The following is a 21629-nucleotide window of genomic DNA, read 5'->3' as shown; positions in this document are numbered from 1 at the left end:
CTCCCCTCAGGAAAATGCATATGAGCACTGACACACAAAAGCTCACTAATGGTTTTAGAGGATTCCTGGAACCCCAGAAACCCAACCACGGACCCCATGGTGATGAGGAATGGCTAACGAGCACATGTAGCAGGGAGGTACTGAGCAGATTTGCTACTGAAACTGAGCCAGTGTGGAGGGCGGCGTGGAAGCTGGTTCTGGGCTAGCTGAGGCTGTAGGAAGGAAGCCTCAGGCAGTGACAGCTGAACGGCTGGTGGGGTGAGGGTTTAGACAGACTAGATGTGCAGGAAGAAGGGATACTGAGGGCCTCAGGTGACACCAAGGGGATGCCTGGTGAAAGTATCAAGAATATTTCAAGCCTTTTCATTTTCTACTTCCTTCTAGACCAGGCCTGAGGAAATAAACAGCTCTCTATTGACCTCATTTTTGTCCACCAATCCCTTTTAGGAATAAAATGGGTCTTCTCCTCTTTAGACTGAAGCTTTAGCAGGTAAGGCCCCTTCCCACTATGTTAACCAAAAGAAATCAGACATTTCCCAAATATGAAGTTTGAGAAACTACTACAGTCTGTAGAATACTAGCATATATACTAGAGAGCTACAAAGTCAAGTTTCAGGCATGGCTTAGTCACAAGGCCCAGTTTTGTCCAGCTTAGCTGGTAGACCTATTTAATGCAGGGCTCCATTTTTTTCATTCCCCTAATATCTCCCATCCCCACTACTCCAACATCTTTGTAGAAAGAGAAACTTTACAGTGACTTCAGGCACAATCCACGGATTCTTGCAAAATGCATTTCCAAATAGCCTCCAAGGCTCTTGGAGCTAGCTGTTCTACCCGTCCTGGATTCCACACCCAGAAACGTTTTAGAACTAGCTTTATCTTGACAAGTGTTGCTGATGCCGATTTCACAAGCGCCTCTCAACACACCTGCTCTTTGTTAAGCCAGATTTCTTCTAGTGGCATTTTTCTTATCTTTGATCCCTTTTAGGGCGACTCTTTCCTCTCACATATTGTGGCATTTTTGTTCCATCTCTGCTTGAGCACTCTTCAGAATAATGGTCCCCCTTGTAGTGATTCTCATTTACAAGCCAGTGCTTTGGTCCGAAAGGACTCACTTGCAGCTACAAATGTAGCCTAGATGGCGCTCTAACACACGAGTCCCAGCTCCGCCTCTGCTTCAAGATCATCACTTCAGTCCTTGCACTGTGCTCTTGGAGCTGCTGCAATTGCTGCTGCTGACCTGCCAGACCTCCCAGCCCACTGTGTTGCCCCTGCCCATCTTGCAAGCAGCCCCGAGTCCTGCCATAGACCCAATGCCTCACCTGTATGAGTCATCAGGTTCCCCTGGGGCCACCTGCACATGGATCCCACCACACCAGTTCTCCTCACCCCAATCAGCACATTCAATGACCCCCCCGGCTCTGCCGCCCCCTCCCCGACCCCCCGCCCCACCAAAGTGCTAATGCAGATCAGCTTCTGATGCTTCTATTATTCTCAGGCACTAGACTAATGTTTTTGGTCTGTTTATTCACATTAGTGCTGTTTGTATTCAATTTGTGTAAAGCTCTTTGGGTGGTTTGAAAAAACTTATCAAGATTGCTTTTTGATGATTTCAGGGAAGTACCTGTAAGTGGGACTTGGTGACTGTAGGTGCCCACTTCATCGCCTCCTGTAGAATCATCCCACAACGTGCAGCAAAGTCCTTCACGATGCTCTGGAAGAGGGTGTGATCAAGCCAAGGTCAGTGTATTTGGGCTGTCAGAGGACGGCCACCAGCATACTGTGGATAGTTACGTTATTGCCTAATTGTGTCCACCCAAATCCATGTGTTGAAGCTCTAAGGCTCAGCATCTTGGAATGTAACTGTATTTGGAGATGGGGGTCTTTAAAGAGGTGATTAAGTTAAAATGGGGTCAGTGTGGTGGGCCCTAATCCAAGAAGACTGGTGTCCTTATAAGAAGTGCAGATCAGGACGTGGTCATGTATAGAGGGGTGCCCATGTGAGGACACACGGAGAAGGTAGCCATTTGCAAGCCAAGGAAAGAGGTTTCAGAAGAAACTACTGCTGCCAATGCCTTGATCTAGTCTCCGGAAATGTGTGAAAATACATTTCTGGTGTTTAAGCCACGCAGTCGGTGGTACTTTGTTATGTCAGCACTAGCAAACTCACACAGGGACTGTGTTCTAATGCCAAGGCTACTGGGTGCAGTAGATCTCAGTCTGTAATTCTTGCATGAGGCTGTGTGACAGAGCCCGCACTCACAGAGCCACACACAGCCACTGTGCAACATATGTCCTGAGTCAGTGAACTGACGGGGAAGGAAGGTCCAGGAAGGTAAAAGTTATCACAGGAGCCTCATCACTGCATGGGGAACTCCCTGTTGGCAACCGGTTTGGGGGGGTGCCGAGGTTTGGACGTGACCAGCCTAAGGCTGGGGGAGCTCCAGTCTGAGCTGGGCTTCAAGCTGTCACAATGAGGGCTCTGAGTCAGACCTGGCATGACACACCCTCATCTGGAGCTTTTTACTCCGTCAGTTTCCCATAGCACAGCACAAAGCGGAACCACGTTACTCTACTCCCACAATAAAAAAAGGGAGCCAGCACATCTCAGAGCAATGACGCTCATCTCAAAGCTATGTTGCTCATGTAGCTTTGAGATACTATAAACTGACAGGTAGCTAAAACCTCTTTGGCAGATGAACCAAGAAAAGAAGTGAGAGTCAGCTCAGATGAGTGGCTAAGTGAGTTACCTGTTCAAATCATGTGATACCAGCAACTGTGGGACTCACACCTGAAACTGCTGGGGATTGAGTGACATAATGTACGGAAAAATGCCAGTCCTGACAGACACAGGAGATGGCAGTGAAATGACCCTTAATAAGGGGACCGCTCCAGGCCTACCTCTCGGGCTTCATACGTGTCAGGAACAGTGATCCGATAGGGGGCATCAGGGATGTCGTAGTAAGGCTGATCCTTGTGAATATCCTGAAAGTACAACAGGACTCCCTTTTTAAACAGCCTTCCCCAAGCTGCCCTGGCCCCTGCCGAGCTGCACCTCCAGCCACGCTAAGTGGCAGAGTGTGTGCCTCCCTACCCACTACTTGTCCTGTTTGTGACAGGCTTCCAAACTTGCTGCAGCTTACTAGGAAAGGCCAGGGTGGGATCTGGACTTCCGAGCTCCAATTTTGCCACATGTAGCACAAATTAGGCTCAGGCACATGGTAGGTGGGGGCACTTACGGCGCTCAGCGACAATGACAGGGTCTGGAGGATGTCCAGCATGGTCTTCAGCACTGTCCCACTCCAGAGCAAGTGGGGAAACCTGCATGGATAGGCATCTCTAAGGACCCAGGAGCCAAATCCCCAGGGAACCTGTGTTCCTTAAAGCGCTGCCTCCGGGGCTGGGAGTCCCACATCTTGCTGCCCAGTTCAGGGTCAGAGGAGGTCAAGAGACCTCCAAGGTAGGGCACCCAGTCAGAAATGCTCCCCAGGCTCCTTCCTGCCAATCCCGCTCCTGAGGGCCAGACATAGGCCCAAGTAACCTGCTTCCAATGACTCGATTGTCTTGGCTATGCACTGGCCAAGGCCGCACTCCCCATTCCCCCAAGTGATCCTCCTCATTTGTGACCAGGGATCCACAGTGTTCTCACACCACAGCACAAACAGAAAATGGCAGTATTTGCATGACACCCTGGGGTGAAGAAAAGCTACTCCTGAACTCCAGACTTAAGGGCTGATGGGAGCAGACTGAATGGCTGTGGCTTGTGATTCTGCAACAAACTAACATTCTGTGGGAGGCTACATTGCCCTTTGACAGTTTTAATTCTAACTCCATTTGTTTCTGAATTGACAATGTGAGGAAGAGCCTTCCATGCATTCCAAATCTAAAGTTTACACACATGTACAAATACACACACACACAGCATTAGAAGCAAAAAGAGCTTACTTATCCACCAGACCAGATAGGTATTTGTCTGCAACTCTCCGTATCCTCTTGTGAATATGGTTGAAGTTCACCAGAAGAAACTGTGCATGCCTCTCCAGCTCCTCCTCATTCTCCTTGGTCTTCGCCTGGAGAGTCAGAAGAGACAGGTACAGTAGGTGCCCTCCATGTGCCTCTGGCATACATGTATTGGTGCTCTGACAGGCTTACTTTATCCGCCATCATGTTCAGGAAGGCGTCAAATACTTTGTCTGCGACAGCAATCACACACTGCATCATCCCTGAAATGAGGAGGGGTTCCACAGGTCAGGAGCATCAACAGAAAAGGACAAACCCCAGCTACCTGCAAATGCTTTGTTTGGACATGATTTTAGACTTACCAAAGAGATACAGAGAAAGCATAGAGTTCCCATACACCCTTCACCTAGCTTCCTCTGGTATTAACTTCACATTTGTCAAAACTAAGAACTGCACGTTGATATAATGGTATTTCTTAAATTTAAGCCTTTATTTGGATTTCTCCCATTTTCCCAGTGATATCCCTTTTCTTTTCCAGGATCCAGTCCAGGGTGCTACGTGGCATTTACTCATCACGTCTCCTTGGTCTCCCTCAATCTGTGTGGATTCTTCAGTCTCTTCTTATCTTGCATGACCCTGACACTTCTGAAGAGCACAGGTATTCTGTAGGATGTCCCTCAATTTGGGTCTGTGTGATGCTTGTTCATGATTAGACTAAGGTTTACATGGTGTCAGGGAAAATAGTACAGAGGTGAAGTGCCCTTTTTGTCACATCATATCAGGATGTGTGAAATCGGTCTCTCCTATTGCTAGTGGGTTTACCTTGATCACTTGCATACGGCAGTGATGCCAGGTTTCCTACTGTCCAGTTACTATTTCTCCCTTCCCATACTCTTTAGAAGCAAATAAGTCACTGGGTCCAACTCGCTTTTGGGGTGAGGAATTAAGTATCACCTCCTGAAGAGAATCTGTGGACTAAATTAAAACTACCACAGTAACTGAGAAATACTTTGGGGAAGATACTTTGAGGTTACGCATATATCCCATTTCTCTTTAAAATTTTGCCTACAAATTCAGCAGCCCCCAGTGGGTTCTGCCAGCAGCAGTTACTGTGCTTCTTGTTGGGATCTGCTGTTTTTCCTCATTCTTTCTACTTTTAGTAACTGGAACTCTGTGAGGAAGGTCTCTTCTCTCCTGTTTTATTTATTCAATCATCTAATCAGTACAGACTCATGGGTATTTATTTCATCTATTATTATAGTTATTTATTTTGTTCAAATTGTTGCAGCTTTGGCCACTTAGAGCTCTCTCAGATTGGCTCCTGTATCCTTGTGATGTGCCTACATGCTTTTTCTTTTCTCCTGTCCCCCTTCTAATTTTGTTTTTTTAGCATAACCTTATTTTCTGGCACTGCAAGGTACCCCAGGTTCATCTTGTGTTTTCCCTGCCCCAGCCCTCTCTAGAATCAGTTATTTCTCTATGGCGCCCTGGTTCCCTTTTCCGGAGAATGGTATTTAGAAATCAAGATCTGGGCACTGGGTGTGCTCATTGTTACTGGGGTACAAAGCAGATTTTTAAAAGCAACAGCACACTGTGAGAATTACTGCGATAAAGAACTGTATTAAAATCCCAACTCATCCTCCACTATGCTGTCCCACTTAACCAGAGTCTTTAACGAGAATGACTAAATGACAGGGCTAAAAGGCCAGCAGGACAGAGAGTAGGCTGGTGCTGCACTTCTGCACCCAGGCCCAGCATGGAGCCTGAAAACATAAAGAGGCATCTCCTATGTGTTTGTTATGATGATAAACAGGCCCCAACAGCTCTTAGAAATATGAAATATGATTAGTGTGACCTGGGCATATGCCCAAAGCTAAAGAGAGGCTTCTTTCTAAGAGGCTGGGTTTAGTGGGTGAAATCTTGTTTTAGAGGGCGTGTGTTTAGTGTAATAGTTTTTCATATAGCTCTTAGGAAACAGAAACTTAAAATTTCTAATCAATAACAACTAGATAGTAGTCAGATGCCAATCATTACCTCTTAAGAGATTTTTACTTTAAAAAAGTAAAAGGAAATAAAAAAATAAACAAATGGTATTACATCAAACTAAAACGTTTTTGCACAGCAAAGGAAACTATCAACAAAACGGAAAGACAACGTACTGAATGGGAGAAGATATTCGCCAATGATACATCTGATAAGGGATTAATATCCAAAGTTTATAAAGAACTCACACAACTTAACATCAAAAAGAACAACCTGATTAAAAAATGGGTAGAAGACCTGAATAGATATTTCTTCAAAGAAGACATACAGATGGCCAATAGACTTTAAGATGCTCAATGTCACTAATCATCAGAAAAACGCAAATTAAAACTGCAATGAGGTATCACCTGTCAGAATGGCCATCATTGACAAAACAAGAAATCAGTGTTAGCAAGGATGTGGAGAAAATGGAACCCTCGTGCATTGTTGGTGGGCTGCAAATTGGTGCAATCACTATGGAAAACAGTATAAATGTTCCTCAAAAAATTAAAAATAGAACTACCTTATGACCTAGCAATTCCACTTACAGGTATTTATCCAAAGAAACCCAAAACACTAATTCAAAAAAATATATGCACTCCTATGTTTACTGCAGGATTATTTACAACAGCCAAGATATGGAATCAACCTAAATGCCCATAGACAGACAACTGGATAAAAATGTGGTACGTATATACAATGGATTATTATTTGGCCATAAAAAAGAATGAAATCTTACCATTTGTGACAACATGGATGGACCTGAAAGGTATTTATGCTAAGTGAAATAAGTCAGACAGAGAAGGACAAATATCATATAATTTCATTTATACGTGGAATCTAAAGAACAAAATAAAAAAAGAAACAACATAGAAACAGACTCCCAGATGCAGGGAATAAGCTGATGGTTGCCAGATGGGTGGGGGGTTGGGGGGCTGGGAGTAAAAGGTGAAGGGATTAGGAAGTACAATTGGTAGTTACAAAATAGCCAATGGGATGTAAACTACAACATAGGGAATATAGTCAATAATATGGTAAAAACTATGATAGTGCCAGGAGAATACTAGACTAATCTGGGGGTCACTTTATATATATAAATGTCTAATCACTATGCTGTATACTTGAAAGTGACATGAAATAATAGTAAATGTCCACTGTAATTGAAAAATTAAAAAATTAAGGTGAAGGAGAATGAGGTCCAAATTTCTAGGTATAAAACAAATAAGTCATGGGGATGTGACATACGGCATAGGGAATATGGTCAATAATATTGCGATAGTGTTGTATGGTGTCATATCATTGCTGGACTTATGGTGATTACTTCTTAGGTATGTGCATATTGAATAACTATGCTGCACATATGAAACTAAAATAATATTGTATGTTAGCTATATTTTAAAAATCTTTTAAAAAATTAAAAATGCCACTCTCCTTCAGGACTAGTGTACAAGCATACCTCATTTTATTGTGTTCCACTTTATTGTACTTAAAAGATGTTGTGTGTTAAAATAAATTGAAGGCAAGGTTCTCCACCAGTAAAAAAGATGGATGACTTGCTTAACTGCAAGATTCACTTTTTTGCAGTGGTCTGGAACCAAACCCACAATGTCTCTGAGGTATGTTTGTACTGATTAACTGGGCAGCTGGCAGGTGAGGAGCGGGCTCCTGCCCTCACCTTCCTGCACTTTAGAGAGACTTGGCTTACACCTGCACAGAGGAGGCACTGGTGCTCCCCTTTAGGGGCTGGTAGACGTTTCACATAACCTCTTTCCTAGTCAGTTTTGAAAATTCATGAATAACACATGTCTCCAAAGATATTTCCTTCCCAATACTCATGTTTTAAGAGAGAAAAGGGGGAAGTAAACTCGAGAGGTGCATGTTTAATAGCTTAACCTACATATCATACTCAGAACAAAAACAATCCATCTGAAGTCATGTGGAAGAGTACAGTGTATTGTGTAAATTAAAAGTGTCTGTGTAGAGCAAACCAGTCCCCAGTGCAATTTAATTTCCTATTATGACACAGCAACAGAAAAACAGAGCTCAGGCGAGAATGACAGATGAGACATCTAGCTTCAGAAAGGTATCTGATTCATTCTATAGATAGTCTCATTAGGAGACTGACAAACTGTGGTAGGTCCTTAGGTCCCTAGGGGTTGGCAGTTTCAATTTTATTCTTCTTGCTTACTCTCCTTTGTAAAATGAAACAATCTTAGGATGACCCAACTGTCTGTCTGCCACAAAATTTAGTACAAAATAGCTGCTAAATAACCAAACGCTGGGTAGATGAACAAGGGAAGTGAATCAATGATCAGCTCAGCCAGTGGTTAACAGCATCTCTACCCCTAGTGGTCCTAGGGCACATATGTGAGACCTTCTGAGCTTGGGGTTCCCCCCACAATACATTGTGCCCCTAGTGAGAGAGGTTTCTTTCCATAGAAACTGCCTGTACCTTCCATCCTGGTCTCTAATAGGCTCCTCCTCTCTCCAATCTTTCTTCCCACTCCCAGCAGGGGGAGATGCCAGAACCCTCAAGCTATCTTCCTCTGTTGACCTCCTGGCTTCCAACTACAAAAACAAATTCATGCACCTAATTTTCTGACTGTTGAGCAGGCATGTGAAGTGCTCTGCAAAGGACATATTAGAAGCAGCATCTCAGAGTCCCTGAGGTGATTTTTTAAAAAAGATTTCTTCAAGGACTGACTTTTCAACACAAAGGAGACAATGGTACCAAAAGTATCTGGGGATTAGTTCTCCATTGGCAAGAACAAGTTGCTAGATTCCTCAGTATGCCAAGGGCTTCTGGCATGGAAAGGACTCCTCACTACTAACTGCATTTTATTAATACTAAATTTATGAATCTTAAGAATGACCAATCAGCATTCCTTAAAATATTTACCCATACAGTTAATAAAAATTTGTGGATCTAGCTTACTAAATTCCCTCAAATATTTAAACGATTACAAAATTAATTAAATTCTTCTAAGTATTTAATTAAAACATAGGCCTAATATTTCAGAGTGTGTTAAATTTTAAACACCTTATAAATCAGCACACAGACCAAAACAATGATGCTAAAAGTTATCAGTGTTCTTATACTAAAATTGGTCAAATAGTGCCTATACTATGCATTTAACTTTTTTCCTTTGCTGCCTCTATTTTAATATCTCTTATTTTTATTCCTATTCTTAGGTTTGCCTCACTTAAGGTTTCGGTAATTATAATTTTTTACATCTTCTAAGAGATTCAATTATATTTCTGTCTTCTTAGTTGGAACTCTTTACACCTGAAACCCTCTGTGTACTCAGGGTCTGAGGACATTTGCATCACTGAACTTTGTGAATCTTTGTGTTTCATATAGATTTTTGTAGTTGAAAACTTTCCCAGGAATGATGTAGCCCTTAAATCAGATGTGGCCTGTAGGTCTTGACCCGCTGCCCTGACATGCTGGCCTGGCCTAATGGTGCAAGTGGAAACATCTGTGGTCCTGAGTGGGGTCTTCTCATAATCAGCAGGACTACTGAGGCATCCCTCACAGTGACAGATGGGGACTGTGCCCACACCAAGCTCTCTGTGGAGCTCTTGGCTAATGGAGCGTCTTTAATTAGCTACTTGGTGGGATGCCTCTGCTCATCACCTGCTAGGCACCCTGTCTACCTGGTCACTCTCTGAGACCAGGTGTGACCCTCTTTCATGGACTGTGTGGCTCTTTTCTGACTGTAAAAGAAATAACTACATGTCTCTACTTCATAAATACTTAATAGAAGAAACAAATATTATATATACGTATCCTAGTATATTTCCCCTTCTTTTAAGCAAAATAAATGTATTCACATTCAAATTATGATAATTTCTCCCTGAGTATCCCTTTAAATTGGTTCTTAGTTGTCTCAGCCTGGTCCGGACATTAAAAGGTATGAATGCTCCCTTACAAGAAGACGTTCCAGGTTCATCAATGACCATCTGAGGAGCCCAGGATCCTTTTAGCAGAGGAGAGAATTAGGGACCAAAATCTGAAGGCTGGAGTACACTTGAGCACTGATGGTGGGCAAGGGTGACATTCTTGCTCTTGGACCCTTGACAGCAGTGGCAGAGCCAGAAAGATATGTTATGCTTTATACTGATCTTTTCCAACATAGTATGCAGTTTCATTAAACTTATTTTCTCCACACAGACAGAAAATAGGGAGTAGTATTCCTTTTTATACTATCAAAGCTCAGTTCATCATGAGAGTACCACGACAATGAACTCACCGGACTTGTCTTTTTGAATGGCTTTATCCTCAAAGTAGCAGAACATGACCTGGAAGCGATCAGGATCTGTTGAGCGCAGAACCCTGGTAAGAAGAACAGCTTTGAGTAAATTTTAAAAAATCCAGGCCCTCCTTATCACATTGATGCTGCCCAGAAATAGTGTGGCTATCAGAACAGATGCCCTATGCCAGTTAGAGGGGCATACACTGATGTGGACTTTCTGGAGGGTGATGTTTCCCATCTAACATGACATTCCCACACTGTTCCACCTAGCACCTCACCGCTAGCGATATATCTTAAGGGTTATGTACACAAGGACTCTCCTAATAGCACCAGTCGAATATCTATTGATAAGACACTGGTCAGATAAATCAAAGTATGTCCATCCAATGGCACGTCATGCAGCCACCAAAATGAGAGGTAGCTCTGTATGTGCTGCTATAGAAAAACATTTAAGACAAACTGTTAGGTAAAAAGAGCAAGGTACAGGAGAAACAGGTTTCCTAAAGGCCTCTCCATGTGCCTTGTGTACGTGTAGGATACATGTGCTTGAATAGGCACAGAAATTTTCTAGAAAGGAAACTAAGAGACTATCAACAGTGGGCATCTCTGGATTCAAGGCTAGGAAAGTGAGGCTTGTATTTTTCATCTTTAGCATCTTCTGTATTATCCTAATGTTTTCTCTTTTTTATTTTATGCACCTTGAATATTTTGACTTTTAGGGTAAAAAAAATCTTTAATCTTGGGAAAAATAGAGAAAGAAAAGGCAGGCATGTGCTTGAACCATGGCCCGTGGAGGACTGTTCACGATTTGGGGGCTCCATAGGGACATTGTAAGCACACACCCAGGCTAGTGCCCCTCAGTGTGTCTGGGCTTCTGCACCCACCCTCTGAGAGTTAAGCTTCAGTGGGGCAGGCTCAGTCGGTGGCTCAGGCACAGGCGGTCTTGAGTGCTCATGTGCACACATTTTTAACATAATTTCTCACATTTTCCACTTTAAAGTTCTCCCGATAACCAGTGGCTGGGAATCTAAGCCAGGTTCTTGAATAAAGGGATCAGAGTTGCTTCTTTGAGCTAACAAGACTGCTGTTGTGGACTGGCAGCTAGCCCAGGGCAGGATCTGGGCTTGTGGGAGCCACCGTGGGGCATCCCTTTAAAAGTCTTCCTCTGTGGGCCAACTCAATAGCCTGTTCTGAGAGCCTGAGATCACTACTCATATACACTTGTGTGGAAGTAGGAGACAACTCTTCCTGCAGGGACATGAGGCTGAGGAGGTTGCTTGTAGCCACACATAGCAGGATTAAAACCAGGTTTTGGCTATTTTGGTTTGACTTGTTTTGTTTCGGTTTGTTTTTCTTTGAAAATGTATTTTATATGTATATATATTAGAAGGAACTATACCAACATGTTATAAGAAATGGTGGTGAGATCAATGATTTTTTTCCCTCTACTTATTTCCAAGATTTTGTGTAATGTTCTCATATTACTTTTATAACTGAAAAAAATTATAATGCAAAAGAAAGTCAAAACTCTCTTAGCTCTGTGAGACTCTGGGGGAAATGGGTCACTGGTTTTCAAATTCTGCTCTGTTTTGGAGTCCTTGGGCTACAAGAGGCAGGGAGAGGAGACTGAGCAGAGGGTGGGGGCTCACTCCCACCCCCAAACAGCCTGAATCTCTTTAACATGTTGAGCTTCCAAGTAAGATTTCTTTTATCAAAGGGTTTTGTGGCACCAATAAAGATTAAAAGAGTGGTATTTTCCAAATATCACTCCTTTTAAAAATACTTTTTCAAATTATTCAAGAAAGACATTATTCTATAACTAACTGCACCCATCCGGTGACATAAACAAATAGTCTAAGTGTAATATAACCTTTTTTTTGGTAACAGGGACACATCGTTTTATAGCTTGTGTATTTGGCTGCAGTCCAGCATGCCTCAGGCCTTAGTCTGGTGGGTCTGTAGTGTCTACACTGGCAGCCACAGGCAGCTGAGCTCTGAGCATCCTGGCTGCTTCTTCCAGACTTTTAGGAGAGGCAGCATGGCACAGTGCTTAAAAGGCTATTTGCGTTTCAATCTAAATCAGAGCTTATCATCTTGGGCAACTTATTTAACTGCTTGGTCTCAGTTTCAGCATCTGCAAAATGGGCTGAGTGCCTACCAAACAGACTTGTTGGAGAGCGTGTCAATGTGTGTAACTTAGAGCAGAGGCTGGCCCAGCATAAGCACTCAGTCCATATTAATACTGGTATTGTCATGATGACAAATATAGATCATAACTTTTGTAATTATTATAGCTGTTAGGTCTGCTGTGGTTACAGATGCATCCTGAGGGTCAGGCCACTTGTGGGATTGTTTTGGCCACTTCCTACTTTCTGTTTGTATTCCACTGTGGTCCTGGAAGCCAGCTCAATGAGTGGAGTGTCTTAGAATATTCTCAATGACGGTTGGTTCCTAACAGGGCTGTCAACTCAGTCCACAGACTGAGTTTGAAGCATCTATTGTGACTGCTCAGAAGCCTATTCCCAATGAGGGGAACATAAGAACAGAGTTTAAGGTGTTAGCAGATATAATGTTAGGTGCTTAGGAAAGAGGAGCACATAAGAAAAGCAGAGGGTGCTTTTTGTTTGCTTTTAAGAAAGCTTGCATGTCTTAGAAGGAACTGAAAAAAGTCCCATGCATGAAAATGTAAATCAGCTCAAATGTGGATGTGTGGGGAGGTGAAAGCTTGTATACCTCATATATTCCAGCCGATAAACAGACAGGAGATAGGTGGACATGGCAAAGTCCAGTTTGTTGATGAGGGCAGACACTTCAGGGGCAGGGTCCAGCAGGTTGATGATGGTGCTACGGAGCTCGCTCAGTTCAGCCTAGAGAGAAATAAATACTCAGGGGTTCACATGGGCACTCGAAGAGGGAGATGGCCCTCCTCCAGGAGACACAGACCCCAGAGGCTAACACGTATTAACAAGGACAATGAAAGGATCTGCTCTCGTTGTTCAAGAGAGCTTAGCAAAACCCCTGCGCTACACCATCTGTCCTTGGGAGGCGAGAATCCTTACGGGGGTGACTGTGTCATTTTTCATGGCCGAGTTATACTGGAGGACGGACCGCAGCGGCTCTTTGCTGGGAAAGGTGAGCAGGGGGGACTTGGTGGCTATTTCACAGACCCCCTCATACCATTCTTCTGGCCAGAGTCCTGCAAGAGAGTGCACATGGGTCAGATGACCACCCTGGTTAGGAAGCGCTGCAGTGGGGTCGATGCTGACAATTTCTAAAGTTGTGGGTTCTTTGTTTGAGCCAATCATCCCCAAAATGGGGCGCAGAAATAAGTCTGTTTCGTAGCTTGGGCAGGCTTTTTCCTAAGATATGTTGTATTCTCAGAACCCTAAACCACATCTGGGAAGTGTAACATTTGCAAATACTTACAGGAAGCAGGAGCTGCATTTGGACTAATTTCAAATGCATGCACATTCATAATTAGGTCAAGTCATACTTCACCTCTGTTCTCACTCTGTAGTCTGTCTTTCCTGGGAGAGTGGACATTTCCCTACCTGACCCCTCCTCGGCAAATCCCATCAGTACAGAATAGAGCCAGAAGTCTCGGAATAGCTTTTGCAACCTCGGCTTAGCTTCCTTGATGGGCGGCAACCGTCGAGTCAGCTGATGTGCCAAAGAGAGAGAGAGAAAAGGAGGTTATTCACACAACCCTAAAACCTACAGATGTGAAATTAACCACAGATTCATTCTCCAAGAACATTCTCTGAGAATCAATCAGATTGAGTAGGAAAAGGCACAAAAAACAGCGACTGACATTTTTTGGTAACTTCCCCAGTAAATGTTCATTCATTTAGCGAATATTTATTGAGTAGCTAATGTGCACCAAGCACTGTACCCGCGTCGTGAAAAGCCCTGTTTGTACATTCCAAGGCCTTTCTGTCTAGTTTGGAGGCAGGTAGAGTTCCCAGAGAAGGTGTTGCAGGTCTTGATGTTAGCATCAGAGTGAAACATAATTAGCCAGGCAGAGAAGAGAGAGCAGCCTGTCCAGTATTGACCACAAAGCCCGGGCCTGCGGTGGGCATGCAGTGCTTAGGAGAAGGCAATGATGAACTGGGGCTGGGACGCAGGTGACAGGAGGTGATTGGAGAGAATGAGATCATGAGAAATCTTGTGGGTCAAGAGGTAGCTTTCAAATCTTTCCCAGGAGCCCAATGTTTCAAATAGCAATCTTGAGAAGAATCCCAGTATGTACAACTGATACAGGCAGAGTTGCTCAGGTGTCAGAGTGCGGGACTGAAGGCCCTGCCTCCATGCTCCAGATGGTGTCCCACCCAGTGGGAAGCAGGGAGTGACTCCTCAGGTACGTAAAATGGCTAAATTTGTGCACAACACCTGCTGGGTGAATGATCCTTACAGAACCTCCAGCAGGTGCTGAGCCCCTGACGGGTACTGAGCCCCTGTACAGTGATAATCAACCCACAGTGAGGGGGGACCCTGTGATCCGAGTACTTATGAGTGAAAATGAGGGCCAGGCTCTGGGCCAGGGACACAGAGATGTGACAGATGATGATCCCATCACTGGGGGGAAGGGGCAGGCATAAGTGCAAGGCACCTTCACACCTGGCTAGAACTATAAATTGGTACCAACACTTCTTGGAAAGCAATTTGGTAATATGCATCAAAATTCTAAATATCTCCAACATTTTACCTAAAATCCCATCTCTAGGATTTAATATGTGGAGATCAATGTTAACTACCTTTATTGTGGTGATTACTTCATAATATATACAAATATTGAATCAAGTTATACACCTGAAACCAATATGTCAATTATATTTTAACTTAAAAAATCTGGTATGGGCACTTCTTGGTTCCTTCCTAAGGACTTGGGCTTAAGAGTGCCATGTGGGTTCTTCCTGTGCTGACAACTTCTGGTCCATGGACCATCATGCCAGCTGAGATGGCTCTGGTCCCCAGGAAAGGAAGACTACAGTGGAATCAGAAAAGGCCCCAGAAGTGCTCCATGCTCTGAAGCATTCCGAGTTAAAGACATAACAGCCACAGCTGGTTAGGACCTTGCTAACAGGGACACTGTCCTATGCTTCAAGAGAGAGAGAAAGGAACTGGGAGGTTTTAGAGAAGGGTAGAAGATGATGAACGGGTCCTGTCTGGCCCCCAAGACAGGAAATGCAAAGGCTAGAGAAAAGGGTTACAAGATAATCAACCTGCTCTCTCCTAAAAAGATTAAAGTCAGGGAAAAAAGACAAATAGATAAAGGAGTCTAAAGAGACATAACAACAAAATGCAATGCATAAACTGACTGGATCTTGGATTTTTAAAAAAGCTATCAAAGAAGTCATGGAGGAATGTGACTTGGCCTGGCCATGAGAGAAAGACTGTGATTTTCTCAAGTGTAACAGTGCCACAGAACAGGGCAGAGACTCCCCTATTTAAGAAACAGAGGCTCTAGGGCCCAGGGCTGAAGTGTTGCAATGTCCTCTGCAACTCATCTCAGGTATCTGAGGAAATACCCTCACATACACATGGAACTGAGCCAGATACAGCAAAACAGCAATTTATCTAGTGGCTGGCATATGGATGTCCATTATTCAATTCTTCTAACTGTTCTGTATATTTTTAAATTTCATAATAAGACATTGGAAAACACATCTATGAGGCAAGCCTTGGAACTGGAAAAAAAAAATAGTGGAGTATGTATGACAGAAGGTACTGCTTTGCAGTGGGGACCCAAACCACACACCTTTAATGGGAACACTCTCTCTAATGGGGAACAGATCCAAACTGTCAAAAGTGTCACTAAGGATTGAAATCTAGTTTTTTCAACAGTGGGTTACATGATCAGAAATCTAGACATGGCAGGAAACATTATTGGCTACTGGTTTAAAAATAACAAAAGTACTCATAGAAAAGAAATTCAAACAAAAAGGTATATAGAGTAAAACAATGAAAGCTTTCCACTTGCCTCCCACTTTCAATGTTATAAGTTGGCTGCATCTCCTTCTAGATCTTTTCTGTGAATAAACTACGTTCCATGAAAGTGATAATAACCAATGTTTACTGAGTATTTACTGTGTTCCAGGTGCCACTCTATGTGCTTTCCACACATTTTCTCATTTAATTTTCACAATAGCGTTATGTAGTACTTGTAACTATTGCCCTCGTTTTATTTTTTTAATTTTAAAAAATAAAATTATTGGGGTAAGATTGGTTACTAACATTATATAAATTTCAGATGTACAACTTAAGTCCTATTATCATGTATTTGATCCCCTTTATCCTCTTCGTCCTCCTCCCGCCCCCTTCCCCTCTGGTAACTACCATTCTGTTGTATCTATGAATTCATTTTTTGTTTTTTAATTTGTTTGTTTGCTTTTCATTTTATATCCCACATGAATGAAATCATACATTTCCTATGCTTTTCTATCCGACTTATTTCGCTTAGCATAATACTTTCAAGATCCATCCATGTTGACAAAAACAGAACGGAGTTTCCTCAAAAAATTAACAGAGTTACCATATGACCCAGCCATCCTACTTTTGGTTATCTATCTGAAAATTTTAAAAACAGTTATTTGTAAAGATATACGTACCCTCTATGTTCACTGTAACATTATTTACAATAACCAAAACATGGAAACAACCCGAGTGTCCTCCAACAAGTGATTAGATAAAGAAGATGTGGTACATAAGCACAATGGAATACTATTTAAGCCATAAAAAAAGATAAAACATTGCCACTGGACTCATTTAGAGTGAGAACACAGATTGGGAGGGGCGAGGCAGAGTTTCCAACAGGGTGGTCAATGTAGCTTCACTGAAGCCGAGAGTGAATAGTGAGAGAAAGCAGCAGCTACGTGATGGTCTGGAGGGAAGACACTCCACGCAGAAAGAACAGCAAATGCCAGGGGCCAGGCTTATCACATGTGAAAACAAGGTGGAGAAGAGGGAACTGGCCAGGAGTAGATTGTATGGGGCTTAGCGAGCTCCGCTCTAAGGAGTCTGGACCGAGGCAGCGGCCTTTCCGAGCCAGTGTGAGAGAGCTCTTGCTGAGACTTAGTATTGAGTAAAACAATGAAAGCTCTGAGAAAACAACATCTCACCAAAGGCACTGAGTGCCAAACCAGATCAGGATTCAACCACACCTCCCAGATCCTGAATGCACTGGATAACCCTTTACGTGCCAGAATTTCTCAAAATGAGCAATGTACAGATGCCCCCTACTGGCCCCCGGCATACCTGCAGATTCCCCTGAGAGTCTAACTTTCACCTTAAAAAGTGTCTGGGTGACACTACCACACTCAAGCGTCCCAAAATCAGACAACAGTGCTCTGTGATAAGTTAGTCTTCCAGATACTCCACAATATTCTTATAATAATGTTTCAGATTACAAAAAACAAAAAAGATCACAGCCCCACGGATCCCCCCTACTGGCCCCTGGCATAGTATGACTAGGGCCATACTATGGCTAGTGGACATGAGTTTGAGGAGCACTGCTCATTAACACCCTATATGTCTTACGGTGATGGACAAGAGAGCTGGGCTGCAATTCTGACAGAGAACACATTGATCTTGACTGAAGAAAGGTCTATGCCAAGGTTTCCCTATGCTAGAAGTCACGAATCTCATTCTCCCTCTTCACTTTTCACTGAGGAACAAGCGCACAGAAGGACAGGGACACCTGCCTAAGTGCCATGTCAGCCGTGGAAACCAAGGTGAGGTCAGATGCTGCAATCACCCTGGAGGGAGATTTCATAGTTGGAGGGCAGGAGAGTGGCCTCCATTTTCAGGGGAGCATTACAGCTACTACCCCCGAAGGAACCCAGTCTCTGAGCTCTGAAGAGCATTTCTGTAACATGGTGGCTTCAGCAAGGACTGCTACTGTAAGCATGTCCACACAGTGACAGTCATACATTCAAAATGTCAGCTATACCAGAACTGGAGCGGAGGAGTCACAAGTCACTCAATAGTGATCAAAGACACAGCTGAGAGGTTTGCGCTGACAAAGCTAGTTGAGTGTTGTTTGATTTGGGACATATTTACTTTGGAAGATATGCCAACAACAGCCCAGCACCAAAGTTCACATTGAAACCCTGCTGATGACCTTGGCTGATTTCAACTCTGCAACGCCACTTCTCAGAAGCACAGAGGTGAGTTCAGTTTCTAACATTTCTGCTGATTATAAATTCTTCTATGTAGTTAGAGATGGGTAATTGGTGCATTTCTATATGAAGCTACACATTCAAAAGCTTTCTACACTTAAAATGGAAAATATCATTTTTAAAATTTGCCTATTATAAAATTCTGTCAAGTTACATTTTTGGGAAAATTGATGTAATTGGAACAGGAATTGGATTAAGATAGAACTGTACCTATGTTAAATTATTTGAATTGGATAACTGTACTGTGATAAGAATATCCTTGTTCTTAGGCATTTTTCTCTGAAATATTAGGATTATAAGTTAGGGGACCTACTTTCAAAAGGTTCAGAAAAAAAGGTATGTGTGTGTGCGTCTGTGTGTATACACATATAGATACACACACACGTATATGGAGAGAGAAAGAGAGAAGCCACTATTCCAAAATACAAAACCTGTGAATCTGAGAAAAAGGTACACAGGAGTTGTTTTCTATATGCCATTCTTTGAACTTTTCTGTAAATTTGAAGTTATTTCAAAATAAAAGGTTTTTAAAACTTTAGGCAGTCACTTCTCTCTCATTATATTTGCTCTGTTTAGGCCTGGAGATAATGGCCAGGAGGGACAAAGGTGTCTGGGTGTTATGCTCTGATGTGTGATTAAAAAGATCAACCTCGCTCCATGCAATCAGCTTGAGAAAGTGCCTTATGAAATTCCTGGAAAAACAAACTTGTGAATAATTTACCTTTAAAAAATAATGCTTCTCTTCAAAGGTAGTTACCTGGATTTAAACACAACCTAGTGATAATTTTAAAATGTCATATAATTATTGTAATACTAAGTAGCAAAACAACAGGAAAATTTACCTTTTAGATCCTTAGTTTCAATCCATGGAAAATATCAGCTATTTTCTCTTACCTCTGATAAGGGGATAATGAAAACTATTTTTGGCTTTTCATTATATAATGCAAGAACTGGGTGTAAGAAGCTTCTGAACATACTATCCGAATACAGGACAAGATCATAAATGTCTGCCTCTGCCTCCATAGGGGGCCTCACATTCCTTTTTCTGAACTCTTATTTATTCGAGTTGCATTTATTTTTTTAACCTTATTCTTACCTGAGGATACTTTTTCAGTGTAGCCTATCTAGCAAGGGGACTTCCACCAAGTTACTTACTTTCTTCTTTCCTAACTTTTTCAAGTATATTACCATCGCTACCCATTCCCAATTCTATCTGGAAACTGGGCCCACTTCTACGTGCAGCCACACACATTAGAAACTGTTTCACTTGCAGGCTACACGTGTGGCACTGTAGCCTCTGCTAGGTGCTGGGGGCGGCGGGGTGGGGTGGGGGCAACAGATTTTTTCAAAGCCAGAAACTATACGACTGTCTCTCTCCAAAACATGCAATTCAAAAGCCTATGAGTTGTGAGTAGAACAACAGTTGAGCTGATTATTTAAGTACTGCAGGGGAAGATCCAAGGAGGGAGACTAAGGGTAGAGACACCAGTCTGGTGCTCCAGGGCCAACAGGCAGAGCATTCCATGTGCGGGTTGGGGGCTTCAACCAACTTGGTTCCAATCTAGCCACTGCCACATATAGCAATTAAGGCTCATGTTTTGATATGTAAAATGCTGTGAAGACGAAGTTAAATTACATAGACAAAGTCCCTCGTGGCATCTAGCAGAGGCGCCAAACAGTCATTGCCATTGTTAACACCAACGAACCAAGAACATTTCAACTGGGGTATCTGTACAGGTAGCTCCATCTTCAGGCCTCAAAAGTCCAAATATTTACTTAACAGGAACAGATATGCAGTCCTCAAATATCTAACAGGAGATGGTGACACACAACAAACTTACTAAGTCACGGCTCCTCTTGCTGAGGTGATTAGAGTGATGTTGGGATGGCGTACAATTGTACAGCATTACAAACACCTATTGTCACTGTCCTGGTGAAGCACAGAAGAATCAAATAATAAATCATCTACTCAGGATGCAATTAATAACCAGGAAATAAGAGAAAGACAAAGCCATTTGGCAGCCAAAAACAATTTGACAAGCCAAGTCAAATCCTTCCTCGGAACAGGCAGAATATGAGTAGATAAAGACAAACTTACCAGAGCTTAAATATTAAAAACCTACTTTGTTTACTTAAATAAAGGGAGTGCCCCCTCAGGCCTTTAGTAAGAGCTTTCTGACATCACCCTCACACGGACTTTACACGCCTGTGAGATTATTTTTAATTTCATGCTAGAGGTAGTTAAGTAGAAAAGATTTAGTTCCTCCTGGCAGCAGTAGGAGCCAACTAAGGTAGAAAGGAGAAAAGGTACACCTGCTAGCTTTGGAGCCTCCAACTCAATTTTAGGCCACCAATCACATTTCACTAGGCCTGGAGGGGGTCTGCATTATAGACAAGTTCCAAATCTTGTGCAAATTAACCCTACAAGACTACACAAACTTCAAATATCTTTAGAATACGTTTTTTTAGAAAGCTTGACTCGTACACATTTTTCAACATCTCTACTCAAGCTCCACCTCTTGGTGATGCTTTCCTGACACTCCTGGTACTCCTACTCCTACTGCAGGTGGCAGAGCCACACCCCAGCTCTGCATACCACTCCACTTTGGAGCCCCTCGCTTTAGTGCACATCTGTCCCCCACCTTGATGGAGGACACCTTCATGCCTCCAGAGCCTAATATGTTATTTGAAGATAGGAGACAAAGTTTAGTGAATGAATGAAAAAGTAATTCCCTCAGGGCCCCTGAGCCTCCATGATTTTAGATGGTTACAGTTTTGCAAGCTTTTAATGAAGGGATTCTCATCTAGGGCTCCTTAAATTCTTCAGGCAGGTTTATGAAGCCCACACATAATGTTAATATTTGTTTATCTTTACCAGATTCTCTTAAAGTCCGTAATACTAAAATGGTTAAGGACTGGGGCTTCCAGGGCATCTTTCTGGGTCAAAGCCATGGGGAGTCACTATGAGGCACTGCAGAGGTGAGGTGGGGTCTGCCAGGCTGCCTCTCACATGTTGTATTTTTCCTCTTAGCTTTAGCTCTGCCAAAATGATATGCGCATTCCAATCCCTCATTATTTCTCTCATCCTAACATCCGTGTGTGGGAACAGCAGCCTGGTGGATCAGCCTGAGAAAGGAAGGGAGAGTTCTAAGTCTGTGGATCCCCAATGGGGACAGTTAAATAGCAAAAACCTGAGCATGCCCCTTCTTCCTGC

The 21629-nt window shown here is 42.9% G+C and overlaps 2 protein-coding genes across 2 annotated transcripts in view; one reads left to right on the top strand and one right to left on the bottom strand.

Moving 5' to 3' along the window:
* Positions 1-21629, bottom strand: part of PI4KA (phosphatidylinositol 4-kinase alpha) — a 115630-nt gene that overhangs the window by 32996 nt on the left and 61005 nt on the right. The window contains 9 exon segments of the mRNA XM_025044487.1: positions 1625-1714; positions 2902-2985; positions 3240-3321; positions 3946-4070; positions 4153-4223; positions 10236-10318; positions 12972-13105; positions 13298-13434; positions 13790-13898. Of these exon segments, the coding sequence (XP_024900255.1) occupies positions 1625-1714; positions 2902-2985; positions 3240-3321; positions 3946-4070; positions 4153-4223; positions 10236-10318; positions 12972-13105; positions 13298-13434; positions 13790-13898 (915 nt within the window).
* Positions 20541-21629, top strand: part of SERPIND1 (serpin family D member 1) — a 14351-nt gene continuing 13262 nt past the window's right edge. Inside the window, exon 1 of the mRNA XM_025044481.1 lies at positions 20541-21629. Coding sequence (XP_024900249.1) covers positions 21379-21629 — 251 coding nt within the window. The 5' untranslated portion in view covers positions 20541-21378.

This window comes from Pteropus alecto, unplaced genomic scaffold, assembly GCF_000325575.1.
Source record: "Pteropus alecto unplaced genomic scaffold, ASM32557v1 scaffold113, whole genome shotgun sequence".
NCBI lineage: Eukaryota > Metazoa > Chordata > Mammalia > Chiroptera > Pteropodidae > Pteropus > Pteropus alecto.
This window is presented reverse-complemented; position numbering and strand designations above follow the sequence as displayed.